The 27,881-nt window shown below is 59.4% G+C and overlaps 1 protein-coding gene across 2 annotated transcripts in view; it reads right to left on the bottom strand.

Annotated features, from left to right (window-relative positions):
* CTDP1 (CTD phosphatase subunit 1) overlaps window positions 1-27,881 on the bottom strand; it is a 57,105-nt gene that overhangs the window by 5,946 nt on the left and 23,278 nt on the right. Inside the window, exons 9-12 of one of the 2 annotated variants that reach the window (XM_030335993.1) lie at window positions 27,439-27,580; window positions 26,672-26,875; window positions 17,987-18,146; window positions 6,319-6,479 (exon numbers count right to left, since the gene is read on the bottom strand). In XM_030335993.1, the coding sequence (XP_030191853.1) occupies window positions 6,319-6,479; window positions 17,987-18,146; window positions 26,672-26,875; window positions 27,439-27,580 (667 nt within the window). The remainder of the gene's footprint in view (window positions 1-6,318; window positions 6,480-17,986; window positions 18,147-26,671; window positions 26,876-27,438; window positions 27,581-27,881) is intronic. The other variant, XM_030335992.1, reaches the window with a different exon arrangement.

Raw genomic sequence — 27,881 nt, 5'->3', positions numbered from 1 at the left:
CCCGGACACGGATGAGCACAAGAAGCCCTGCTCTGTGCGACCAGGACGCGGAAGGGCCCGGAACAAAATCGAGGCCTCTCACTCTGACAGACGGGCAAGGTTAAAAAACAGAAATACTTGACTTGATTCGGTGGTTTTGCCACAATCCTGCACGGAGCACGCTCCCCAAACGCGGGTGAACAAGAGGTGGGCTCGGGGCTCCGGGCGCCCCAGCCTGACGGGCGGCAGGAAGGCCGTGCTGCTTTCCCGACGGACAGGCAGGCTCCTGTCACCGAACGCCAGTCCGAGGTGAATTTTCACAAGCGTCTCGAGACCTACGGGAGCCCCCGCTTTCCGACAAGCGCCCTCGTGGGACGGCCCACGCAGGCAGCGGCTTCAGCACGCGTGCCTTCGGGGACCCGTGGTCGGCAGTCAACACGCAGGTGTCAGGGCGGGGGAGGGACGGTCCCCAAAGCACAAGCGTTTGGATCCCCTTCGCTGTGACTGGTTTTGGAAAGCCTGACGACTGACGCGAAGTTACACGTAACGAGACGACTTCTAACACCTCGCAGGGAAGGGCAGGACGGCCGCCGGTGCCCCTCTTCGTCACCTCCCCGTCCACGTCCTCACGCCCTCGTGCAGCCTCACGGGCACCTCTGTCGGCAGACGGGTGGGCTCACGGGCGCTCGCTGTGACCCCACACTGTGCAGGGCCCTGAAGAAGGAGTCCTCCCCGTGACCGGCAAACGGGTCACCATCTGTTCTCGGGTCACGGGTCACACGACCCACTCACGCTGGTTACGCGCACGTTCACCCCGGCCCTCGTGCACTTCTGATCCTGCTCCTTCCTTCCTGCCTCCTCCGCGCGAAACCAGCACACCCCGCGTGACGCCCCGGGATGGGGGCCGTCCCCTCGGACTTCCTTCCCCGCCCGGACCCCGCGTCACACCCTCACAACCGACGGCGGTTTCCCTGGTCGCACGCCAGTGCAGACTCGCCGCCCGGCTCAGAACCCGTGCTTCCTTCCTGCGCTACTCCTGTCACGCACGGTCCACCTACGCGTGCCACACGCGGCCACGGTCACTACCTTCCGTCCCCGTGCGTCCTGCGGAGCGGCTGAGGGGAGAGGCTCACAGCACGTCGCGCTGGCCCGCCCGCTCCCCACGTCTCCCGAAGCCTCTCGTTCCCACGGCCTCGGCGTGGGCGCCGGCAAGCATCGCGCTTCTCCACGCCACGGGCCCGACGGTTGCGTCCACGCTGCCTCACGCAACTGCTTTTTCTCTCCACTCGGTGAAGAAAGGAGAGAACTCGGAATTCTTCCTGCCTGCCGATCGCCCGCTCACCCCCACGGGGCTCGCTGCTGTCCGCGTGGACGTGGGTTCTCAGCTCTGTCCGGGTCATCGGCTCCGTGACCGAGGAGCTCCCTTCGGGGTTTCCCGCGAGGGCAGCAAGTTCTCTCAGTTCTCGGCCGGGACGTCTTCTCCGAGCTTCGTTTGCGCCACAGCTCCGCCTGGCTGACGGCCTTCTCTCCGGCCTTCTCTCCCGTGTGGCAGAGTGCCGCCCCGGGGCCTGGGGCCTGGGCAGGGTCTGATGAGAAGCTGCTGCCGGCCCGGCCCGCGGCGCCCTCGTCTGCCTTGCGCGCTTCCACCGCGATGCGTCTGGATGTGGCTCTCTGTGCTGAGCCTGCTTGGAGTCCGTCAAGATTTCGGGACGTGTTACGGGGCGCCTGGGTGGCGCAGTCGGTTAAGCGTCCGACTTCAGCCAGGTCACGATCTCGCGGTCCGTGAGTTCGAGCCCCGCGTCGGGCTCTGGGCTGATGGCTCGGAGCCTGGAGCCTGTTTCCGGTTCTGTGTCTCCCTCTCTCTCTGCCCCTCCCCCTTTCATGCTCTGTCTCTCTCTGTCCGAAAAATAAATAAACGTTGAAAAAAAAAAATTAAAAAAAAAAAAAAAAAAAAGATTTCGGGACGTGTTAGAACGTCTTCTATCCGATCTGGGAGGTTTTCTGCCCCTGCCCCTCCCCTCCGCGCTCCGACGGCTCCCGCTGTGGGAAGGTCGGCGCGCTAACCGGGGCCCCGCGTCTCTGAGCGCGCGCTCCCCTGCTCGTTCTCTCTTCCGTGGTTCGGACGGACCCCCGGAGCACATTTTCTTCCTCGCTGCCCTTCTCAGCGCTGTCCGTGTACTAGCTCTCGTCCTCCCGCACGGCTCCTCCGGCCCGGAGCGTGCCTGGGGTGGCCGTCAGGAGTCGCTCTGTGAGCTCGGACGTCGGGCCGCGGCTCCTGGGCGTCTTCCCTTGAGTGGAAGCGGCCGGGTCCCGCCTCTCTGGCCAGGGCAGCTGCTGCGGCCTGGTGACCTGCGAGCTCGTTTTCCTCCATCTGAGGCCCAGGGCACAGCCCGTTAGAAGAGAAAAGCACGTTAAAATGAAGCCACGGCGACACCAACATTCACCTGTCGTGTTGGCCGTTAGCTGCCACCAAACACTGCCACAGAAAATGAGCGTCATCACCTGCTCTCATGGAAAACCATTCGGCCTTCCACGGAGGCACGAGCCCACCAAGTGCCGGCCTAGAAATGCACGTGAGGAGCACACCCACACACAAGCACGACCAGCACACGTGGTGTTCACTCCAGCTTCGTGTGAAACAGGAGACAAAACCACGTACAAGACACAGGGGAGGTGGCTCCTAGAGCAAGGTCAGGGGGCAGGGCCATGACCTGACTGCAGGGAACAGAGGGGGTGCACATCCTAAATTACACCCCAGGTGCCAGAGCCACCTCTGGCCACACGGGGGAGATGCCCCACTAGCTTCCACAGGAAAGGACGTCCTCGGGTCAGCAACGCCCCAGACTTCTGTCCCGGCCACACGCCTGTCCGGGGCTGAAGGGGACCCCGCCCGGGTCCACCGACACCACAAGCACCTTTCATGTGTGCCAGTGCCCCAGAGCACTTTAGTGCCGTCTGTCCCGACGCTGCAGTGAGACTGGGGGTACCTTCTGGAAGGACGAGACCTGTACAGACTGTGGGAGAGCCCCCCCCAGCTGTCCGTACGTCTGCAGCGCAGGCTGGAAAGGGGGAGAGAGCCAGCGGGACTGGGCGGTGTGAGCCTGGGACGTGTGTCAGCGATTAGCCGTCAGCCGTGGATTTCTGTAACGTGAGAGTCACCAACCACGTTATGCTATGTTCTTTGGCCGTTAACGAATTAATAATTGGTTTGGCAGAAATACTGTCCTTTTCGCGTGTCTGCTGACTCTAGAAGCGATGGAAGTAGTCTTACATCGAGTTCTAAGTCGCCTCTGCTGAATGCGAGCACGGAGCGCCGCAGAGGGTCCCAGTGGGAGACCCGGGCCACCGTGTCCGTGCCAGCCGCCTCACCAAGTGGTGGGGACAATGATGCATCTGTACGGTGTCGCAAACAATTTGAAGGTAACTCATTTGAGCAAATGCTTTTCAAACCTATACTTGACTTTTTCATCTTAGAGACTGACCTCAAGGAGCGAGCGTACCCCACAAGCACTGTGAATAAAACGGCATCCGATGTCGCTGATCTGAAAAAAGAATGAATCATTTCTTGGTAGACAAGTAAAAATTACCACCCTTCTCCTTCCAGTAAAACTGGCTTTCAGGTTCAAGGGACAAGAAGATCCGTGGAGCCGCTTGGCCTCGTGGAACCAGCAGGAGGCGATGCCGAGCAGACCTTCCCGTGGGAGCCAGACCTGCATCACTGTCATCACACGTGGAGAAATCATGAAACAAAGGCCTCCCACGTGCAAAACACAACACAAAAAACCCCAAAACGTTTTAACTTCAAATAAAAATACCATCACGTAAAAACTTAAACAAACTTCACTCTACCTCTAGTACCATTAAACGAGAGTAAAATACAGCCAGAAAACCACACTCGCCAACTTCCCTGGCAAAGAAAGAAACGAGGGCCCCGCGCCCGAGTCCCCCGCGGCAGCTGATTGGGACCCGCCGTGCGCCCTGTCCGTCCGACCCCAGTGAAGGGTCAGAGCCGTGAGGCACGTCTGGAAACACTGAAGCTTTTCCGACAGCCACACGTCCGAGTTCCAAAGCATCAGGGACAGGCCGGGGGGGGGGGGGGTGGCTCTCTGGGGAGGTGGCTCTCTGGGGAGGAGCGGTTGCCGTCTGGGTGGCAGGTGGAAGAAAGCGCTGTGGGAAGTGAGAGACTCTGACTTACTCCCCAGCTCTCCGGACGCTTAGGGGCCGGGCTCCCAGCACGCCTGGCGCCCACTGGGGGCTCAGCCCGCGGCACCCACCACCACACACCTGAGGACCTCAAGCTCCTGTGGCCATGTCGGCACCTCCTGCGTGGACGCTGTCCACAGGAGGGGCCGGACGCCGGGCTTCCTCTGTCTGCACAGGGCTGACCGCCGAGACACAGGACACCCAGCCCCTCGGGACCAGAACCGCGCTGCTCCGCGGTCCCGTCCAGACGGCCAGCACCCAAACCACATCAAAGCAAAGGCTCTTTCCAGCAAGCCCCGGTGCCTCTTGTTTCTGGGCACACCGGAGCAGATGGGCACTCTCGGCCTGCCCAGCGCCTGCGTCCACTGCCCCACGAGCACAGGCTCCTTCCTGCGGGCTCCAGCCAGGCCTTTCTGGGTCTTTGTGAAAACTGCTCTGAATTTATTTCCTACGTGACAGAGAAAACAAGCTCAACCAGAGCGCGCTCCCCATCCCCGAGAAGCCATCACCACCCTTGGCATCAACCGGCACCACCACAGAGGTCCTCAGAGTGGGCGGGAGGTCGGCTCCTCGGAAACCCCAGCGGGACCTCCGCATGGAGAAGGCGACACAGCTCAGCACAAGCATCGTGCTTCTCATCAAAGTTGCGTCCTAAGACGACCGGACAGCACTTCAACGTGGCTGGAAAAGTCTGCCGTGGGACCAGCAGGGTGGCCCCGTAGCACATCTGCGGACGCACGGACCTTCTCCGAATAAAATTCCGACACACGGACAACGCATCTCTACGTCCCCTCCGTGTGCTGCTAGAATTTCTGGCCCGATCCTGTCTTCTAAGTGGACTGGCTCCAGTACACCAAACTCTCTTCAAAAGCACTTACTCACCTACAGAACGTCTTCGGGTCAGACCAGGTGGCTTATAAAGAAAAGAGCCCCCACACAAGCAAGGGAGGGGGGCTGTTATGTGCAGCTATGTGCACAGGCTGTGCCGGCCTGCCAACGCCCCCATTTCAAAGGGGAAAATGAAGACACGGGGAGGTTCAAGGACTCGCCCACGGTCGCATGGCTCACAGGAGGTTCCAGACGGGGTTCTTAAACCTGATACCTGGGACGCGTGTCTACTCGCTTCTCACGACGGCAGGGTCAGGCCCTGCGAGGAACCCCCGGCCTGGCACGAGCAGCCGTCTGCTCGCACAGGTGGTGCCCAACACTCCCGAACACGAGGGGCGGGACGGAGATGCCCGTCAGCAGGGGAGAGAGGCTCGCGCAGCACCAGGTGCCCCGCCAACGCCACACGCAGACAGACCCGGAGCAAAGCCGTCTCCCTCCCCGGGCTACGGAGCGCCCGCCCCGTGGTCAAGCAAGTGTGGACAGAGCGAGGAAGGCATCTCCTGATGTGCCAGATTCGTTTGCCTCCACGCACCCTGGTCCACGAAGCTCCTGGAAGATGCATCTAGTGCACCAAAGTAAGAGAGCAAAGAAACAAGATGTTGGAGCCGGGGAACAGTGAAGGCGTCTGCGGAGGCGGAGACGACAGTCCCCAGCAGGCAGTAGGGCCCGAAGGGGAGGCTCGGGACGCTCGGGACAGCGGTTCTGGCTCCGGGCAGACCGAATTGAGCCGCGGTGGGGAGAATACTTAGAAAAAAGGCAAAAAGGAAGGAAACTGAGCCAAGAGAACACGATGTGATGATCAAATCCAAGCGAGACAGAAAGATGCTTCAGAAAAGACGTAGAATCCTGGCGCGCCGTTTGGTCCGGGACAAGATGCAGTCACGTGGACACTGAGCCACCACCAGCAGGCACGGTCAGGTCACCCGCGCCATAACACAGCTGGGCACGTGAAAAATCACCAACGGCGTCAAAACGTGCTGGCCATGGCGTCGTCCTGCCCTCCGCGGCGGGGCTGCCCGGGTCAGGCAGGCGGACGTCTTACCACTTACACAGGGGAAAGACTCAGATCTCCGTGAGTAGCAACTGAAACAATAAAGACTGTGATAAAAATTCGCGTCACCGTAAACATAACATTCTGAAATGCCAAAGCCTGAAGAATCGGTCACGTTACCGCATCGCGCCTGCAGACCTCGCCTGGGCCGGCCCTCACCTGCCCCCCTCACCGGGCCCTCACCCGCACCGCCTCACCTGGGCCCCCGGCTGTCTGCTGTGCTCCTCTCGCTGGATGCCGTGGCCTCGAGCGTGGCCCGGGGCTCCCGGGGCAGTGGCCGCTCCTGCGGCCCCTCCTCCTCCGGCCTCCTCTTCTCGCTGTCGCTGTCATCACTGCCCTCTCCTAGGATGTCATCCACCTGGCAAAGGGGGAGAGTCAGGGCACACACCCGACGCCTACGACCCGACCCCCACGGCAGGGCGGGGCCCTCCTGGGATCCCAGGACCCCGAGTGTGACTGGGGCAGGACATGCGGACAGCCCGACAGTCACTTCTCAGCGGCAAGACTCTAACAGGATTCTCTCTCCAGTGCGCTAACGAACGCTGTGGTGAAGAATCAAAGCTTTCTGTTAAAATGCTCATGATCAGGAAGCCGCACTCGACTGCTTTCCAGGAGGCACTCTGGAGTCTGGGGAGGGGGACGGCGGCCGCTGCCAGTGGAGCCCAGCTGTGTCCCCAGAGGCTCAACAGAGGGTGCCTGTCCCCCTGCCTGCTCCAGGGCGCTTCTTTTCTCCCACAGACCTCACATTCAACCTTCACGGACGTGCCACGTGAGGGTGACAGGAACTAACGGCCATGGCCCAGGGTCAGCGCTCCCTGCTCCCCTGCAGCCTGGGGGAGGTCGGCTGCCCAGCAACCCGAGTGCCGGGCCCCCAGGGACGCCCACCGAGGGGATGGAAGTTGCCTCCTGACAGCCGTCGAACGGCAGAAGGAGCAGTGACGCCAGGTTCGGGGGAGCCTGGAGACAGAAGATGGGGTTCTAGACTGGGTCCTGCTTTCCACCTGTCTGACCTTGGTCTTCGTGCCTTTCTCTCAGATCCACCACTCTTTCAGCAAAGACACCGGATGAGATAAAAATCAGGTGGACAGGAGAGAAGAAGGGAAGGAAAAGGAGACAGCACACGGCCACTGCAGACACGTCGTGCGTCGTGCGGATTCCTCTGGGTTTCCGAGCACCCGCCTCCAATTCCGCTCTTGGAACACTGTTTTCCCAGAGAGCGATGCTTCACTGGTGCAGCCGATACTGTTCTTTTTCTTGGTTCTAAGTTAATACGTGATGGAGAAATCGTACGGCCCCCCGTCGGGTGGGCTGGGGGTCGCACAGCCCACGGGCAGCATAGCCAGCCTTTCACAGACCCATTCGCGGTCACAGCAGCCGAGCCCGGCAGGCAGACATTTCTGGACTCCACTCCCAGGCTCCGAAGCTCTGAGGCAACGCCTCTGTGACGTCCTGAACACCCGGACGAACGCCTGAGAAGTGCCAGACTGTGTCCAAGATGGTAACATCAACTTACTTAAAAAGGCACAAAGTGGAGTTTGGAGACGACCACACTAACACTACGCGTCGCTCAGCCCTCAGTACCATGACTCAGAGCTGAAGATGTTCCCCCCTCCCCCAAAATACCTGAGTAACAGAGTCCACGTGTAGAAACTTTAGTCAGAAAAAGCAGTGATGTCAAAAATCCTGTAAGCCAACACAGTAACGTTTTTATGACCTTGGACTGGATCAGTATTTAACAAGTTTATCTGATCTTTAGTATGTTTTGTTGGTTTCTATTTTCATCCATCTTAAAGTATTTTTTTTAAGTTTGCTAATTTACATTGAGAGAGAAAGCAAGAGAGTTCCAGTGCGTGCGCAGGGGAAGGACAGAGAAGTACGGAGAGAGAGAATCCCAAGCAGGCTCCGTGCTGTCAGCACAGAGCCCAACGTGGGGCTCGAAACCATGAACCGTGAGATCATGACCCGAGCTAAAATGGAGAGTCGGACGCTTACCTGACTGAGCCCCCAGGCGCCCCTTATCTGATCTTTAAAGCTGCTTAAAGTGGGTACAACAGGAGGAGATGCTTATTGGTCTCTGTCCCTGGTTCCTGACAGAGCCCCTAAGCCCCTTCAACCTGATGGCTGACAGCATCATCCTTTTTCCTAATGAGGCAACTGCAGGCGGGCCTCTGGATGGGGCTGCTCACCAGAGCCCAGCCAGAGCAGACGCCTGGGGCCTGCAGCCCCACACCCGTCCTCAGGGAGGGGAGGGGGCCGGAGACTGAGTTCATGACCCATCACGCCTCCTCCACAAAGATCCCCAAAGTGCGGGGTGCGGGGAGCTCCTGGGTTGGCGAACGCACCCACGTCCCGGCAGGGTGGCCCGCTCCCAACTCCACGGGGACGGAAGCTCCTACGCTCAGGACCCGCTGGGACCCCACCCAGCGGGCTCTTCATCTGGCCGTTCCCCTGTGTCCTGTCACATCCTTTATGACACGGTAAGCCACTCAGCGTAAGCAAGTGTGTCCCTGCCCTAGCAAATGATGGAACCCCAATTCGCAGCCGGTCGGTCACAAGTACGGGTGACAACCCGGGACCTCCCCCTCGTGCCTGGCATCTGACGGGTGTGGGTGTGCGGGTCCAGGCAGTGTCGGAGCCAGTCAGTGTGGCCCCCACACATCTGGGCAAGAGCAGAGGAGTGCTGTGCTTTCCTGGACGAGTCTCAACAGCTCAGCATGGGCCGGCAGGTAGGACAAGAGCCACTGGGTGTGAGGGCGCCGTTTCCCCAACGGCCAGCCCACCTGCTGCAGGAACCTGGCACTGGCCACAGCCAAGGGGAAAGCGGGGTCTGTGGGAACCCTGACGGTGCTCTCACGGCAGCTTTTAGACTTTGTGAACTTGGAACTACAGGGATGTAATGGCAACTTAAATGTTAAACTTTTAAAAATGCATTAATTCAGAAACACCAGGTTTTCAGCTTATTCCAGGAAAGAATATTCCTTTCCAAGGAAAGGCAGGTGGTGAGACGTATTTAACTCACGAAAACTTTTGATTTTTCCCACCAACAACTGGGTGGCGCCCCGACCCACCTCCCGGCAAGGCCGGACAACTGCAGCCTCTCCTTACAAAAAGGGTCAAGGGCCTGCCCTCCTGCCCCCCACCAGTCCCGTTCGGGGACGGGGCTGCTCACACCTCCCCTCCCAGGCAGCGGGCACCTCCACGGGGCCGTGAGCCGCTCCGCACGGACCGCAAGGCCGCAGGGACACCGAGGGACAAAGCCTGTGACTGACAGAGGGAACGTTCCGATATGGAGCAGCTTCAACCCCAGACCCGCGATCCGTCGGTCGCTCACTCCCAAGGAGCTCACGTGCAGGTGTCGGGTCTCCATCAAATACAGAAACAGTGTAGCAACAGCTAACTAAACAAAGCAACAGCTTCATCAACAGCTTATTCACTGCAAGGTCCTTGGAGGTGACACACGGGGTTTGAGCTAAAGGAATTTAGCAGAAAGCACAGAGCTAATTCCAAGCAGCTACGTTCAGGCGTCACCGCTATATTCACTTGGCTGTGCGTACTCTGTGTTGATGCACGAATCTATTAGAATCGTTAGTATTAAATTCTCCTCTGAAAATATTTCAGGCCTTTGACTCTGCATCATACCTTTTCAAGAGAAAGACAGGGACTTAAAAAATCAGGTATTTTAGGTCTGACCACCAAAGTACCATCACTGCCTCGGAGGCCGCGAAGTGACCCATAAAGCGTCAGCAGTGCCGCTGACCGGAAAGAAGTCTCCTCGCTCCTCCAGCGCGGCGGACGGCCAACCAACGCGCGTGCCCGCTCTGCCAGGTGTTTGGAAGGTTCAGAAACATCCTGCACAGCCAAGCTAAAATTGTGGATACGTGTCAGAATCTGGTCGTACTCAAGTTATGCTTCAACTTGCTCTCCCTCGTTCTGTTTTACTCATACAGACGTATTTGCTTCAGAACAATGGACACCTTTCCAGGGCTTTCTCTTATAAAAAGGTAACCACGCACTTTTTGAAAACCAGTAATCTGCAACGAACCACTTACTTTATATATACTATTTAAAAGTTGCTAGACTACATATTTCAGAATCTTAAGAAAGACTTGAAAAACAAGCGTGTAAAGACAAAAACCTCATTTTATGGTGAATTAACTACTGAAGTCTCTCAAACAAAAGGCCCACACGGATCACATCAAACACCCTGGAAACCGTTCCCATCACTCACCCGAAGACGCAGGCCCACGAGGAGCTGAGGAGACCTAAGGCAGCTGAGGGGGACGGTGTGGGAGAACAGACGCCTGGAAAGGTGGGCGGCCCAGCCCACCAGGAGTGGGGACCCTGCAAGACAGGCATGGGTCCCGCACGTGCCTCTACCCCTCCTGCTCGCTCCGGGGCGGAACTCGCAGAGACAGGGACCCGACGCCCCCGGACAATCCCCCGTGGGCCATGCGAAAATGACCGTGTTGTACGCGCTGGCTGGGACTAGGGGTGGACAACCCTGCGTCCTGGTCACTCGGGATAGTCGCGAGTCGGATGGAGGGAGACGCGTGTGCAGAAACACGTATGAACGGACTACTCTAAATGACCGGACGAGGTACCAGCCACACAGGTGCACATCTCTGCTCGGCCGCAAGCGCAAGCTTCCCAGTCACTCCAACAGGCGACCTTCTCTCTTAATGAAACTGAAATGGTGTTTAGACACATTAAGCTTTACTTTCCCGCAGGGTGACGCAGAGAAAAGGGGACAGAGGCAGCGCTGCCCAAGCCCACGTGCTCTGCCCCAGCCTGCCCAGGCCTGGACAAAGCCTGCCGTTCTCTGGGCTGCAGCGGCCCGGGAGCCGGGCACGCGGCCGCCGGCCACAGCTCCTTCTCCGTGGCCTCGGTGTGGCGTGCCTGTTCCCAGGCTGACCTCATGGAGTGTACAGGACAGTCTGGGACACGGGAAATAAATTGGGATGTATGTCCACACTATCCTAGTATTAAAAAGCTATCTTCACGTTATTGTCTTCAACCTCAGGTGTTGTTTCTAAAGCTCAGTATTTGTTAATTACCTCAAGATCCCTGGGAAGCTCATGACATTAGTTACAGAGCTGCTGCTTCCTAGAACGCAACAGGACCCCACGTTGAGGCACGAGGAATTCGCTCACAGTGGTTTTTTTTTTGCTGAAACACTCTGGGAAGCCTGCTTGCCCATGGAGATCCCTGAATCTCATATCTGTGTTAGTGGGTCCGTGAGTACCTATTCCAAATGGAAGCGTGTGAACAGAAAGGTCACTTGGCAAAAGTTACCGAGACGTCTCTGCCCCTGCCCCACCTCTGTGCCTGATCACGCTCAGCGGTGACCGTGAGGCTGCCCAGGCTGTGCACTCGTAAGGCGAGCCTCGCCGCCCAAAGGGCTGCACACAGAGGAAAACACCCAGGCTGTCGTGAAAACAAGCAGCTAAACCTCTGCAAGAACTTACCGCTAACAGAGCATGCGCACAACACCCGGGATCAGACACCCCGGATCAGACTCACACGACTCGGCTCAACCATGCCCGGGACTGGCCTTGCGTGACTAGCCTCGAGTAACTCTCGGAGTAATCTCTGGCCAACAAAAACCAAATCCCACCACACGCCCTGCCCTCACGTCCCTGCCCGGGGCTTCCTCTCCAGACGCGGTCCGCGGGGCCCTTCTCAAACGCGGCCTTTCCCACGCAGCTTGCCGTGGCCCCGGGGAGAAGGGAGCCGGGAGCAGACACAGGTGGACCACGGGACTCCGCTTTCAGGAAATCCGACGACGGGCCAGCCAGTTTACAGCCTCAGAAACCAGTAAATTTATGCCTTTCACCAAAGCCTGGAGGTTTTCGGGCACCGTTCCTCCAAGAATCTTGTCTCGCGCCCGTCTCCTCCCCCTCTGTGGGACTCGGACGGCCCGCACGCACGCTGAGTGAAGCTCTGATGCCCACCAGATGTGCCCGCGGCTCTGACCACTGCCTCAGGTGGCAGCTGCAGCCCTGATCGTGGGCCCTTTCCTCCTCCTACCGGCACCGTCTCCTGCCAGTTTCGGGGACAAGTGTACAGAGAGCGTATTTTCCAGTTCTGAATTTCCCACCGTCGTCCGTCGTTTTGCATTCGCTCCAAGGCCGCTCCCTTCTCCCCAGGGAGCATGGCCACTGAGATGCCTTAAGGTGCTGGTCTCCAGAGCCCGACGGCCGGGCTGGCTTGTGTGGGTGCCTGCTGCTGCTCACTCAGACTGTGCCCTGGACGCTCCAATACTGCACCCTCTCACCGCCTCTGGGAACACACGCGTGCGCTGTAGCAGGTTTAGCCTGATCAGAGTGGATAAGACAGAAAGTTCCGCCTCACCTTCCGTGGACGCTGTCTTTCCCAAGCCTCTCAGGGTGTGTTCCGTGTCTGTGCTCCTGGAGGTGAGCCTGGGGCCCGGGTCGGCTCCCGAACAGACTGGGGGGGGGCCCTCCTCTCAGAGCACCCTGAGCTGTTGCCCAATATGGTGTGGCTGGGGTGACCCATGGGGCTAAGGGGCAGGGAAGGGAGCCTCCATATGCTTTGGGCCACAGGCTCCTGTCCCCAGACCCTCTGTGTTTTGGGTGCCTACTCCAGAGTGGCAATACAGCCCCATGACAGGGGCTGACCCAGAGCAAAGCCGTACATCCCTCCAAAATGAGGGCCAGAGCCGGGGACACAGGAGAAAAAAATGCTCGAAACCCCCACTAGCATCGCTTGGCCTTCCCTGCTGCGTGGTGCTGACTTCCATGAACCAACTTCTTCCCTCCCTCTCTCTAAGGAATTCTGTTTTTTTTTGTTTTTTTTTTAAGTGAGCCCTAGGCCCAACGAGGGACTCGAACTCACGACCCTGAGATCAAGAGCCGCATGCTCTCCCGGCTGAGCTGGCTGGGCGCCCCTAGGGCCCTGCTGTTCCTGTTTGTGGACCTTGGCTGCAGACCTCACAAGGGGCCAGGGAGGCTGGGGTGGGAGGCAGGGGTTCACCCACCTGGGCCAGCACCGGCGCCAGTGCTGGTTTGTTCTTCCTCCCCACACAGTGTTCCCTGTGCTTCTCAGACGTGTGCTGGGGCATCACAGACTGGTCCTTTGATTACATATGGCGAACGCTTTGTTTACTTATCTGACTCTAAGCTAATTTTGTTTTAATAGGATACTGAACTTTTAACTTTCAAAATAAGTTGTTGTACATTTTAACTTGAAGGATGGAACTTTTCTACTTTGGAGCCACAGCCCACACGTCCCACCATAAAAACTGCTCATCAGCCTCGGAACGGACAGTGAGACCTCCATTCTGCACTTCCCTTGTGTGTTTGCTTAAAATGAACACACATGTGGGGCTCCTGGGTGGCTCAGCTGGTTAAGCGTCCAACTTCGGCCCAAGTCATGATCTTACGGTTTGTGGGTTCAGGCCCCACGTCAGGCTCTGTGCCGACGGCTGGGAGCTGGCTTTGGATTCTTTGTTTCCCTCTCTCTCTGCCCCTCCCCCACTCATTCTCCGTCTCTGTCTCCCAAAAATAAATAAATGTTAAAAAACAAACAAACAAACAAACACACACACACGTGACTAAAGCTCGCCTATGGAAACCCAAGGCTGTGATGCAGACTCCCGCAGGGCGCGACGCCCTGCGAGGACTTACAGGCAGAGCACAGAGCTCCATTAACCCTGTGGGTCCTGCTTTGGACAAAACACGAGTGCATTACTGACCAACCACGACCACAACTAAAACCGTGTCACAGCCACACCTGCATGTCCCCCCAGAGCTGGGGTCCTGAGGAGCTTCTGGAATAAAGCTGCTTCATCTCAACATTTTGAAGCCAACGGACAACGTGCCTATTTTGCTCAGAACACGTACTTGCTGCCAGATGGGGCAGACCTGCCATCGGGGGTGGGAAGCCGCTCCTGATGCCCGAGTCCCGCACCGAGCAAAGCATCGAAGCAGAGGGGGAACGTGCTGGTGTGCGGCCTCAGGCTGAGGTCACCAGCCGGCAGCGCCCCAGCATCGTGTGACTCCTCCGCCGATGAAACGGGTGAGACCGTTCACAGGGATGGACACCAGGGTGCACGCATCTCGTGGACTCTCAGGGTCACGTGGCTCCCGGGGACACTCCGGTTAGCTCGGATGGGCCCCCCTTTAACGCCCCAGACACCAGCACGCCCATGCCCGAGGCCCCACTTCCTCTCAAGAAAAGGACCACTGTGTGCAGGCAGGAAAGGTGTGAGCCCACCGCGCGTACTCATCAGAAACAAACCTACACGTTCCACAAAACCACGGCATCCGTAGCAGAAAGTAAGGCTCGCCGTCTCATGCGTGACACAGAATTGCTGCCACGGCATGAACATGTGGGCGGGCGCGCCCAGCACGTCGGTCTGAACCACAGCACACGGCGAGGTCACCGAGCTTTGGCAGAAAGCGCTGTGTAAACCACGATACACGAAGTATAACCATTCGGCGAGGACTTGACTGGAAACAGAAAGGGGCACGCTAGACATGCGTATACAGCAGTCCCTCCCTCATCCGTGCAGGTACAGTGCAAACCCCCCGTGGACGCCCGAACCCTACACGTGCGTTTACGACACGGCTCGTCCACAAGTCAGGCACAGGGAGAGGTTAACAGAAACTAACGGTAAGACATGACGAGTGTGGTGACGCTGTGAGAACAGCTGTCTGAACGCGGCGTGTCTCTCGTAGCTTCCCCACCCTTCCTCCTCTCGTGGTCACGTGGGGGAGGTAAATGACAGGGGCGTGCAACGTGCCATCAGGCTGCCGCTGACTTTCTGATGCTGTGGCCAGAGTGCGGTGGGACCAAAACTGCGGAAAGGGAGGCCGTGGCTGAGGGGCGCTGCTGTGGTTTTAGGACCGTCTGGAAACAGTAACCGGAAGATTCTGTCTCAGACCCTGGTTTGCAAGGATGCTGGTCTGAAACGCCAGCATGATGTCTGGTGCATGACAAGGACAAAAGCCCAGGGGCGGGCCCTGCAGGACCTAGAGCACTTTGTCACCGGTGAGCTGTGCCTCTTGGGTGACTTGAGTGGAGCTCCGGCAGGACAAAATGGGAGACAGAATGAAGGGGACCGGGGCTGCTGGGGGCTGGAGGTTGTGTCTGAGCGCCTCTGATGGACCCCCACCTTGGGACACCCTGGCTGCGGAGCACCTGTCCATGCTGATGACAGGCTGTCTGAAGAGCCCCCTCTAGTGGACTAAAAAAATACAACTACAGTGGCCTCTGAGTGCACAGGTGAGCACGGGGGCATCGGGACACGGAGTGGGTGGTCACAGCAGAGGAAGCTCATGTTGGTCAGTCTTTATTTTCTGGGACCTTCGTTTGCTGAACTGAGTAAGACAGTGGCCTGCTGAGGGTACAGAATCCTGCCAGGGGACCTGAGGCAGATTTCACAATTCCTAGAACCTAACTGTATTTGAAGTAAGTATTGGCAGATAAGCCACTAATGAACTGATACGAGAGACATTCGGTTACTCAACTGAACGTTCCTGATAAATCCGAGAACGAGTGCACAAAAAGCAGGCCACCCAAGTCTCTGATGCGTACCAATTTGTACGGAAACCAGAACGACGCTGAACAGCAGTCCCCCCGAATTATCTCAAAAGGACAAAGGCCACCAGGAAACAAAAGCAGTCGCACGCGTCAGCGGCAGAGACAAGAGCCCCTTCTGTCACAAGCAGCTCCAGGTTTGGGGAAGCCGCCCGGGGTTCTCTCCAAAGATTTACTTCAGAGTCTCCTAGGAGCATCACCCTCCCTCCCTCCCTTCGGCACAGGCCAGAGACCTCGGCCGCCGCCTTGCAGCCCGTGACACTCTCTGAAACCTGCGTGTGCAGCACGATCGCCACACATCTCCCCCTTTCACCGTCTCTGCTCCCCGCTCCCGATGGCGAACCCAGACCCGTTTGAGGGCAGCGCGCCTCACGAGACCCGGCCAAGCCCACGCGGGACTCGCAGACAGCCCAAGACCGGCGTCCCCGGAGGCAGCGTGCCTGCTTTCCAGAGGCATGTCTCCTGCCGCGCGACAACGGGGCTCCGAGGCCCGCTCTGGGCACGTGGGTGTTCCAGGAGAAGGGGGCACACGCGGCAACGGGCATCTTCTGACACCAGGGTATCCCTCCTACCAGGGGCACACTCTGCCCAGGACGTCCCCGCGTGGCCTGGCGCAAAGCTGCCGAGACCACCTGGGGCCCCCAGCAGCCAGGCGCGCGGGAAGGTCTCTCCAGCCTCGGCCACGTGCTGGGCAGGAACACCGCCGTACACGGGCACGGTCACGCACGCTCGCTTCCCCGCCGCTCAGTCTCCGACCCCTAAACCCCGCAGCCTCCGGCCCGCCGTGCTTGCCCAGAACCAGGAATTGGGGGAAGAGGAGCGGAGGTGGAGTATGAGCGCCCGAGCGTGGCACCTGCCTCCCTGTGGGGCTCACGGGACGCGGCCCTCCACTGCCACGGCGGCCCAGGGCTCACCAGCTCTCAAGTGCCGGGCTGCTCTGGCCTTTGCCACTTCCTACCGCCGAGGAGCCGGATCGAAGGCCCGGAGGCTCCCTTTCCTTTCTCTCAAAGTGACAGAAAGTTGCACGTAGCACTTTCATTTCACGGTAAGATTCCGACGTCCCCTGACCTGGAACAAGTACCAAAGTAGCTGTCACTACTTAGCAGGCTGCTGTGTGCGCGTCTGCAGGGTGGCTGGGAGGACGGGGGAGGCACGCGCCAGCGGCCCTCTCCCCCAGGTCTCTGTGGGGTCAGCGACCTCCTGGATCGACCCAGAGATCAAAGAGTAGCGCTGAGGAAGTTCTTCCGGAGAAAACACTTGGGAAACAACAATAAAAAAGCACCTCCACCAGCTAAATATTCAAAAAACGGCCAAGAAAGGGAATCGACACACCTGCAGACAGGCTCCAAGCGCCGCAAGGTAAACCGGCGACGGAAAGGGACGAGGGCTCCCAGTAGGATTCCGTACCGAACGTGCCACTGACGTTCCCCTACTGAAGATAAACTAAAACACGCTTTTCTACACACGGGCCCTCCCCCCGGTGGCAACGAGCACGGAGCACGGTGCGGTGCCGGAGCAGAAACCCAGGCGGCCGTGGGGCCGGCCGGCCGGGCGCATGGCTTCCGTCCCAAGCAGAGGCCGGTTGGGCGTGACAAGGCGCCACGTTCACTCCGACGCGCGACGTGGCTTTCTGCACTGATGCTGCCCGCACACCACCTACAGACACACGGAAACCCCGACGGGGGGGGGGGGGGGGGGCTCCCTCGAGGGTACTGGCCGGAGCAGGAGAGCAGGGGTCACGGCGCCTGGGGGCCAGTGGGCCTCGGACGGGCTCCTTTCAGGGGATGAAGCACCGGGCAGATGACAAAATTACCTGCAGTTTTGGCTGTTTTGTGCCAAACGGAGATCCCTACCGTATTTAACCTCTAATCCAAAATGGATTCACGGCCCTATTATCGCTCTTCCCACACTTAAGGATCTGAAGAGAAAAACGCCACCGATGTCGCCCAGAACCGTTTAGTGGCGTCATAACAAGACCCTACCGTGAACTGCCAACCGTCACCTGTGTTTCAGAGCCCCCGTGACCCGGGCAGGAGGTCACCTCGGATCTCCCGCTGGGCAGTGCAGGCCGCCGGCAGCCCCGGCCCTGCCCGCCCGATGCCGGGCCCTCGCCAACGGCGGGGTCGGGGGAGCGCGCAGGCACCCCCGGTGGGGCGTGGCCGGGCTTTCCGGGGTCGCCGACGCCCCGACGCGTCACTCCAGGCCGCGCCAAATCCACCAGCGGAAGCGTCCCTGGGCAAGTGAGGGCGGAGCGTGAGCGCGGTGGGCGCCCTGCCCCTGGCGTGCGGCGCCCGCGGGCCTCACCTCTTTGTCCATACTCTCTAAGTCCTCCTTACACAGCGTGTACAGCGGCATGGTCTCTGACATGCTGGGCTGTCGCTTCCTCCCGCCGGGGCCGGGCCGCTCTCCGCGTCGGGTGTCCGGCAGCTCCTGAGCGAGCATCTGTGGTGGCGGCTGAACCACTCTGAAACGAACGTCACAGGGCCCGCGTGAGGAGAGGCGCTTCCACGGCCTCCCGACTCGGAGCTCGTAAACAAGCACAGAGAGCGTTTAGTCACGAAAAGCCACCCTGTCCCTCCACGGTCCCCGCGCGTTCCCTCCGGCTGAGAGCGGACGACCCCCCGCACAGCACCGCTGCTCTTGGGTCCCTCGGCTCAGAGCGAAGGACAAGACGTGAAGAGCTGGCGAGCACGTTCCTAGAAACCAGCAGGAGAGGTACTTATCCTCAAAGTAAGGTTGAGCAAGCCGCAAGAGTTTTTAAGAAAAAACAAAACCAGCGCAGCACATCTCTCTATTCTGCCCAGAACAGAAAGAACGAGCTGCCCAACTGAAGACACAGGCTGCAGGGACTGAAGTCGGCGCGCCGTCCACCCGGGCACCAGGGAAGGCGACCCAGCATTCCAGCCGCACGGTTCCGCCCATCAATCACACACGAACACAAAAGACCAGTGCGCGCTTCCAGAAGGCTCTTCCATGGAGCCGATCCCAGGCCCGGCCGCGCAGCGTCTCACGGCGCCCTCGGCACACGCGTCCGTGTCGGCGGCAGGCCCAGAGCACGCGCTCTCAGGTGGGCCACGGCCCCGAGACGGGCACGAGGACACTTCCGACCCCACTGTCACCGCCCAACACGTCCGCTCCCTGAGACACTGACGACGCGGCCAAGCCTCCTGATGTTGAAGAAGACACGGGTACGAAGTCTAAGCCACAACACGGAAAAGCAGCGGCTGCGTGTCTAACGAAAGGGGGACTTGTTAGGGACAGACACGAGGACCTGACACCGGAGCCTCGCCAGTGCCGTCCACACCACGCTGCCCGCCGCCCAACCCGCGGCCAAGGCGCCCGGGGCGACCACGGGAAACGGCCTCCTATCTTCCTACCGAAAACAGCCACACACGGTCTCCCTTCGGAAAAGCAGCTGCAGTTGTAACCAGGGAGCGCCGGCCGGCCTACCTCTTGGGCGCTATCCCTCGAAAGGGGGTGATTCTCCTCATCTCGTAAGACACCGAATCGGCCGGTAGGTCAAGGGCCCCCGGCCCCCAGGGCGTCTCCCCTCACCAACGACACGCCACACGGGAGGCGGCAGAATTTCCTCCTGTGTTTCCATCAAGGGGCGGAGCACGACAGGCAGGTGCAGAGGCCGGTGGGAGCAAGAGAGTCACAAAAGGGCGAGACGAGCCATTCTTAGCGTTACGTTCCTTTCCCGTTTGGAAAGCAGCTAATACGTTACCGCACAGCTCTTTTACCGTGGTAACGTGTAATGGCTCACTTTCGTCTAACGTGGTGAGCTCTGGTGGACTAAACCCCCAGGACGGAGCGCTCCCTCTTCCCGACCTGCGAGGCCCCCATGCCATGCTGCTCGCAGAGCTCCCCCAAAACGAGACCGTAAATGCAAGAGGAAATGAAACACAAAAGATTCATGGTCTATTCTGAATCACAAGTTGACTTTACTCCCAGGAAGGCAGCTGGGCCTCTGCCATCCTCCTGGGGGCGCCGGCAGGGGAACACAGAGAGCTGACTCGAGGGCTGACGGAAGAGGGCCAGGAGCCAGCGACGCAAAACACCAACGGGCAGACACAAAGCCCAAAGAGTGGCCTGATCTCTCCAGGAGAAACCCACAGAGGGACCCCCTTGCGGAACAGGAAAGCTTCAGACGGTCACTTGCTCTCCCACAGGCCAATACCACAAACCATGCCCCCATCACTGGTCTCAGAGAATGCAGAGTCGGGGGTCAGGATCTTCCTCCGGGCCAGCCGGTAATGAGCACCCCCCGACTATGCAGTGTCCGTGGAGACCCTGGTGGCTGGGGCCAGGACAAGTAATGAGACCCTCACCCCAGGCTGGGAGGTGTCAGAGTCAGACGTTGACGTTCACCTGGTTGTAACATGAACAGCATCCGCCCTGTGTCTGTGGCGACCCTGGGGGGTGACCCCAGGTGACCCTTTGGCCCAGGAGCAACAAGGACCCCAGGCTCCCCACCTGGGACAGGTGCGTCCACCGTGCTGGACGCACAGTGGGGGAGACAGCCAAATGTGAAGTTTGAGTAAGGTCGAGGCTCTCATAACGTGCCGTGAAACCACCCAGGCTTCAGCTGAAAATCACGCGTGGGGCGCCCGGGTGGCTCAGTCGGTTAAGCGTGACCCTCGGTTTCGGCTCAGGTCACGATCCCACAGTTCACAGGATCGTGCTCCTCGTCGGGGTCTGTCTGGGCTGATGGCCTGGAGCCTGCTTTGGACTCTCTCTCCCCCCCCCACCCCCACTCCCCTGCTCACGCACTGTCTCTCAAAATAAGTAAATAAGTAAACTTAAAAAAACGAAAGAAAGAAAACCCCTTGTCCTCCCAAGAACGGCAAGACCTCAAGCCGAAGGAGGAGGACAGCCAGGGAGGTGCACTCTGCGGGGGCAAAGGTCGGGGACTCTCGGGCACGTGGGACAGCATCGCAATGAAAAGGCTTCGACAGGCCGCCAAGCACCGGTCACGCGGCTGCGGGAGAAGGCCTGGCACAGCCACCGCGGCCGGGGAAGCGCCACGGGGCAGCGTCAGAACGAAAATGCGCCGATAAATGAAAATTTAAAACTGCACTGGACGGGCTCCACGTCACGGCAAAGGGGACAGAGCCTGATGCGTAAGAGAAATGGCTCAGTCTACACATCAGGGAGAAAACAGACTGAAAAGGAAGAAAGAGCGGCCTGAAGAACACGTGATTCAGTACTGGTGTCCAGGAGCCCAGAACGAGGACAAACACGACAGAACTGGAAAAGTCCTCAAAGAACAAGGGCTGGAAACATCCCAAATTTGGGCAAGACATTAAACTTCCAGATTCGAGAAGCTGAGTGGATCCAAAGAGAACACACCTCCGAATCCACGTTAAAACACTCCATCGTCAAACTTCTTATTCAAGACAAGGAAAACACTCTTGAAAACAGCGAAAGAAATGTTACTGGCCAACGAGAGAAACAGAATTCGAATGACAGGCCAAAGACAAAAAACCACGCGATATGAGTACAGATGAGGCATCTGGAAAAATTTAATATCCGTTCAGGATAAAAACTCACAGAAGAATGGGAAGAAAGGGAAATTTCCCCCAATTTGGGAAAAGCATCTACAGAAAAACTACAGGTACCACATCATACTTAAAGGTGAAAAACGAAACGTTTCACCTTAACATCAAGAAAAGGCCCCGGACGCCTGGGTGGTTCAGTCTGTTAAGCGTCTGACTTCGGCTAAGGTCATGATCTCACGGTTTGTGAGTTCGAGCCCTGTGTGGGGCTCTGTGCTGACAGCTCGGAGCCCGGAGCCTCCTTCGGATTCCGTGTATCCTCCTTTCTCTCTGCCCCTCCCCCGCTCATGCTCTGTCTCTCAAAAACAGATACATGTGTAAAAAAAAAAAAATAAAAAATAATAAAAAAAAATCAAGAAGAAAGGCCCAAATGTGTGCAGATGGAGGGAACAGGTGGGGAACCCAGAACAGACCTGCACAGAGGTTCCCCGACATCTGACTCGGGTGCCAGAGCGGCAACCAACCTGACCCCCACCCTAGGCTCTCACACCGTGCACAAACTCAGTGGATCGTGGCCTTAACCACAGAACGTACAACTGCGAAACTGCCAGATCAGGACACAAAGCTTCAGAATCCAGGACCACGCAGAGCCAGCACGCTCGACGCCTGACGGAGAATTCGTGAAAAAGGCTGGTAAGTAAAAGCCGACTGATTCAACAACACGAAACTGCTTCCGCTCTCCCGGACTCTGCAAAGGTACAGAGCAGGAGAAGATACCTTCGGGTCTCACAGTTCACAAAGCTCCAGTGCCTAAAAAATACAGATGACGATTAAACGCAACACAACAACCCAGCTGGAAAACGGGCCAGAGACACGCACACTTGACTGAGGAAGCCCACGAGTCGGGACAGCGCGTCCCTTGAGGGCGCACACCGTCCGGCGGCCGCGGTGACATACGGCGTCTACGCCACGGGCCAGCAGCGGTGCAGAGAAGGGTCTCTCCTGCTCTGCCGGTGGAACGAAGGCACCGCTGCCCCCAGAGGAAGCGGGTTTTGAATAAAACCACACGCTCCGCACACAGCCCAGCAGCTGCATGCCTGCGCGTGGGTCCTGAAGAAAGGGACTGAGCAGACGCAAAGGCTGGGAGCAGCCTTCCTGGCCAGGACCCAGGCTAGACACGCCCCTGCTGTCTTCCTCAGCAGGACGCTGCAGCCAAGGGGAGAAAGCCAGCAACGCGGCAGCAGTGGAGACGGATGCGAGTGGGGGTCACGTACACAGCACCTGTGTGCGCCACACCCCAGGGAGGGGCGGTGAGTGGGGTGGGGGGGGCGCGCTGGAAGGGGGTGGAAAGGGGAGGGGCGTCGGGGGCCCCCTGCCGGTGGAGGTTCTGACCATGTCAGAACAACGGCCAGGCCAGCAGGCCGTGAGACGGGCCTACAGGTTTGCAAGATGCCGGGCAAACTGGGTGAGGGGCACACAGGGCCGCTGTTACATCTCACAACTGCCTGTGGGTCTACAGTGACCTCAAACTACAACTTCGAATAAAAAAACCCCAAATGCTCACAACTAACGACATACCTTAACGACGGGTAAACAAAAAGGAATTCAGAATTCTGGCCCCGTCCCTGCAGGGAGAGAGGGAAGGTCTGACGACAGCTTGGCGAGCGCTCCCTGCTCCTCTGTGGTCCTGGCTGCCCCACCCCTGCCCCAGACCAGGCCTCCCCTTCGCCGCTGCACCCCAGGGTCCCACCAGGGTCCCGCCTGCGGAAGCCTGAGGTAGACTGCACCCGGCAACCGGACGAAGCCTGTTCTTACCCCACGCTGTCCCTGAGCGCTCTGCACACGGGTATCTCACGGGGGAGAAGAAATGCCCTCGCGAACGTCCACAACAGTGGGAGAGCCCCAAGGAGCTCTGACCTCTAGGCGGGTCCCCAGCCCAGATCCAAAAACATCAAAACAAAGAGAACAGACACCCACAATCCTCAGGGCCTCAGACAAGTGCACGGAGCGGTGTCCGCGCCCACAGCTCTAGGCGCCCTGTCACAATGGGGTCTACGTGGGGCTCCAGGCTCAGAATGGCGCCGAGCCACCGATCTCGGGGCCCTCCTTCTTGCAGCCCTGGACACACAGGTGCAGGGGGCCCAGAGCCTCGAAGGGGCAGCGGGCAGGGGCCCCGCAGCCCACGGTTCCATCTGCGAGGCCTGGGGGTGTGGATGTCTGGGTGGCCGCGGGTGCCGGGAGGATTACGGACACAGGCGTGTGGGGCACAACGTGAAATCAAATAAACAGGTCTCAATGGAAAGGAAGACCTTACTCTACGGCCGCAAAGACGAAACAACGCATGGGGTCGTGAGCAACCCCACAATGCCCGTGAGCGCATGTGCCCGGTCCCCTCCTGTTCTCCTTTCCTCTGAGTTCTAGACTGCTGCTGAGATGGGTGTCACCTTCCCTGTGTGTCATTTCGTCAATTTTGAAAGCAGAACTATCCATAAATTCTACCGACAGTCGTTATTTCTAGAACATACGTTTTCCTACACACAAAAAAGGAAGTACAATTGACACAAGGTGACGAGAGTTACTTAAAAAAGCCTCAAGCTGCCCCTGATGGAATCGACCACAGCAGGGTAACATGTTGGTCTGGAAACAGCGGTGCTTCCCACCACCCTTCCGTGATTAGTAAGATTCAATGGTCGCTGTTAATAACCTTCCGCATACCTACACGGACCGGCAACGATTCAGTTAATATTTGGCGGAAACCACGCTTCCAAGTTCAAAAAAGAAAATTTCACCAAGAGCCACCTCTGAATAAACCACAGCTCAGTGTGTTTTCCTCCAAGAAGACGGAGCTGAAACGCTGGTTTTTCAGTCATCTGAAACTGTTCACACAAGCCACACACACGTGTCAGAACAGAAGGGAAGCTGTGTGCCGCTCGACCGTCAGCGTTCCAGGAGAGCAGCGTTCCGCTCTACTCACGTTCACTCCCCACCTGCACGTGTGCTCAGACAACACCCCGTCACTTCTCCCACGTCCTGGATTTCTTGGCATCCTTCCACTGATTTCGAGCAAGGCTGAAGGATCCCCAAACCGTTCTGAACCTAAGTCTGAAACGTTCCAAACGTTTGTTGTCTACACTTACAATTCACTCAAAGGTTTGTTACTGAACCTTCAACGGCACGAAAAGCAGGTTCTAAAGAACAGGAACTGTTCACGTGAACATCGGTACGGCGTGGATTTCAGGCCTCCTTCCACCACGAGATGACCGGAAGCTGTGAGTCAGGTGCTGTGCGCGCTCTCAACGCACACGCCGCCCCGTGACGCGCACTACAACTCCCTGCAGAATGTCACCCACGAAAGGAACCTGAACCACACGGACCATCCCAAGGGCGGCATCACGCCTCTCCAAGGAGGGGGCTCTAGGTGCTTGACGGAGGCCCACAGCTCGTACCCCGTGAGCGGCACGGGCCCTACCGCTCCGCTCGAAGTCAGGCACTAGTCCTCTGAGGGGGCCCGGTGGGGGGCTTCGCGGGGCGGTCTCGGGGGGCTGCCAACTGTACAGCCCACGAGGAAGTGCGTGGACACCGAAGGCTGAGGCCACTGCAGCACAGTTTTGAAGACAGGACACACCCCCACCCCAGTCCTATGGTCCACAAACCCCCCAAACCCGACTCAGGACCACCAGCCACCCAGGGTGCAGGGGAAACACCACCCCTTGCAGGCCATCTTGGCTGAGCCTGGCAGTGGAGACATCAGTACAGAGGGTCACAGCACTGCCTGCGAGAAAGGGTAAGAAACTCGGGCACGCCCCAGTGACGTTCCCCTCACCCCGCCTGCGTAAACGCCTTTTCCCCAAGAAGCGTGACGCGGGGAAGGCTGGCACTACAGCATCCCACAGCCCCACGGACTCAGGCACGGGGCCCAGGCCCCACCTTCCCACCTGCCACGTGCCTTCCCACCGCACCCCAGTGTCCTGCACCAGCACGTGCGGTTACTAGCACTGACGTTCACCGGGCATGTCTCAGCACCAACACTCGGCAGCGTTGCTGAAAAGGCCCTGTCCCAAGTCCCAGCTGTGCCGACAGCTTCAAACCCCAACCTCTGCCCCCGCAGCCCCTGCGTTTGGCTTTGCTCCACACAAGCTGGGCCACCGTGTCGGGGTCTCCCAACCCCAGCTTCCAGGACTGTTCGCCGTCAGCAGGAGGATCAGACCTGTAAGAGGCAGGCCACGGGCCACCGCACGATCCGGGGCACATGCCCCAGGGGAGACGCTGGCTAAGGGGGCGCAGAACCGTCTATGCTCCTTGAGCAGAACGAGTGCACTCGGTCCCGTGACCTGCCGGTCAGCACGGAGGTGGCCACCTGTAAGTGGTCTGCCAGCTGACTGCACTGAGTCCTGTTCTCCTGACCCCCCCCCCCCCCACCCATTCCTGCCCCGGTCTCCCCTCCTGGAGCGTCCACTCACACCTGCCTCCACCTGGACCGCATCTCTGGTGCTGCATTGGGCTGAGGCTCCCCTCAGGCCTCCCTGGCTGCCCCCGACAGCTCCGGGGCCACACGTTTCTCGTGCTGCCATGCTGGCTTCCGGCCGAGCTGGCACCACGGTCCATCAGTGTGTCTAACAGCCTCTGACCAGAACTTTATCAGAAGCACCTCTAAAATCTCCACTAATCCCGTCCCTGTCTTCAGGCCTCCTGGGCCCCGGCGTCCACCTCGGACCTCACGGGAGTGGCTCCCTTGACCTCACCTCTGCAGACCTGTGCCCGCGTGGCTGGGCCCGACACTGCCCTCCCCAGACGGCCCCCATGGCCTGGCCCGACACCAGCCTCCCCAGAGCCTCGACAGCGGCCTGAACCCCACCGTCCTGCACACCTGTCAGTCTCCTTTCAAATGGAGGGACCGCAGAAGTGGGGTGAGCTGACCATCTCAGCAGTAGAAACGAACTCTCGCGACACACAGAACGTGCCAGCGGGCAAGGAGCGTGTCCTGAATCCTCAGACTTAAGACAGGGGAGCGCAGGACTGACCCAGTGAAGAGTCTCCCCTCCGTTCCCGTTTACAAGCAGCCACCACCTCCCTCACTCAGATCTCGGCAGGAAGCAGGACCGGACACCAGGGGGTGCCCAGAGCTGGCTCCTCCGCCGCCACCATGGGGTCGGGCTGGGGGAGGTGGGCCGACATCAGGGCGCGGGTCCGATCTGCAGACGGAACGGCCTGTCGGAGACAGCGCCGGGCGAATGTGAGAGCGTGCCTGGGGTGCGCAGAACATCTCACCGGCTAGACCCCGACCCGACCTGTTCCAGGGTCGGGGCCCAAGACGGGACAGACTGTGCAAGAGGCCGATGCCACAGCGGGTGAGCCCAGCCCCAACGCAGGACAGAGCAAACCCCAACTTCATGTCCCGCCAGCACCACTTTGGGTCCACTCTCAACGTGTGCGCGGTCTCAGGGGCTCAGAGGGCCGCCTGCTGCTGCACGGCCGCCCCAAGCTCATGTACCTGAAGGAGGAGTGTTCCGTGTGGACCGCCAGGGAGCTGGGGGGCCCGGGGCCCACAGCACCTTTCCGGATGAGCTTGCCCGTGTTGGCATCGTAGATGCGAACTTCCGGCCCAGACTGGGCCCTGGGGTGGACGGGCGTCGGGTGGAACAAGGCGGTCGGAAGTGCACCCTGCCTGTCGGGAAAGGCTGCGGGGCCGTCCTCCCTGCAGGACCAGAACAAGGGCCGAGAAAGCACTGGAACAGACCCAAACACCCAGCAACCGCCGCTTAGCGGGGCCGCAAGCGAAAGCCTATGCCCAGCACCTGCCCGGAACCTCAGCCGGGGCCTGCGGTCCCCACCCCCCTGACGCCCGCTTCCGAACTTTACCCCAAAACAAGCTCAGACGCAGAACAGGAGGCGTTTTCTCAGGCCATTCTCGACAGAACAGGCCTTCCCCTTGCAAATGCGTAGACGGGGCCTCTCCTGCAGCACCACCAGGCCCGGCAGGCTCCCCTCTCCCCCCTCACCATCCCTCTGCCGCTGGCACTCGTGAAGCCTCCACGTGGCTCACGACACCGCCCCAAGGCCAGGAAGGAAATGCAGGCAAACCGAGCTTCCCTGCTAAGACCTAAGGCCGCGTGGCACCGTCCGGACAAAGAGCGCGGGCAGCGACTCTGCACAGCGCGTGCTCGGCAGGGCTGGGAACGCCGGCCCGGCAGCAAGGGCCCGGCCCGGGTCGTGGGGACCCCAGGGGAGGGGGAGGAGGGTAGCGGGCGCGGCACTCACCTCTGGGCCCGGCCGTAGTCGGCCCTGAGCGGGAACAGCTGCTCCTCCACTCTGTCCCAGCGCTCCAGGCAGCTCCACAGCCAGTCGGGGTTGACCACGTGCAGCTGCCCGCATTCCTGGGCCTGGCGCACCTTCTCTGTGCCTGCGGGGGGGGGGGGGGACACAGCCTGACACTCCAGCCTGGCCGCGGGCAAGGGGCAGCCCTGAATCACTCTGCCTGGCACAATCAACGTGTCTCAAGTCCGGGATCTCGTTGTCCGTGCTGCCGGCCCCCGGCCCGCCCCACGAAGCAGGGGCCCGCCGTGGGGTCTCGCTAGACCCCCTCACCCCTGCCAGGAGGCGCCCATCTACTTCCGTGGGGAGCTTCCCGCTGCCCCCGTGACCTGCGGCCAGCTGCCCAAGGACTCTTCCCTGAGACCGTGCACTTGATGTGTGCAGATGCC

The sequence above is a fragment of the Lynx canadensis genome, chromosome D3, assembly GCF_007474595.2.
Source record: "Lynx canadensis isolate LIC74 chromosome D3, mLynCan4.pri.v2, whole genome shotgun sequence".
Lineage (NCBI taxonomy): Eukaryota > Metazoa > Chordata > Mammalia > Carnivora > Felidae > Lynx > Lynx canadensis.
The sequence above is the reverse complement of the archived record's forward strand: the minus strand, read 5'-3'. Positions and strand labels throughout refer to the sequence as shown.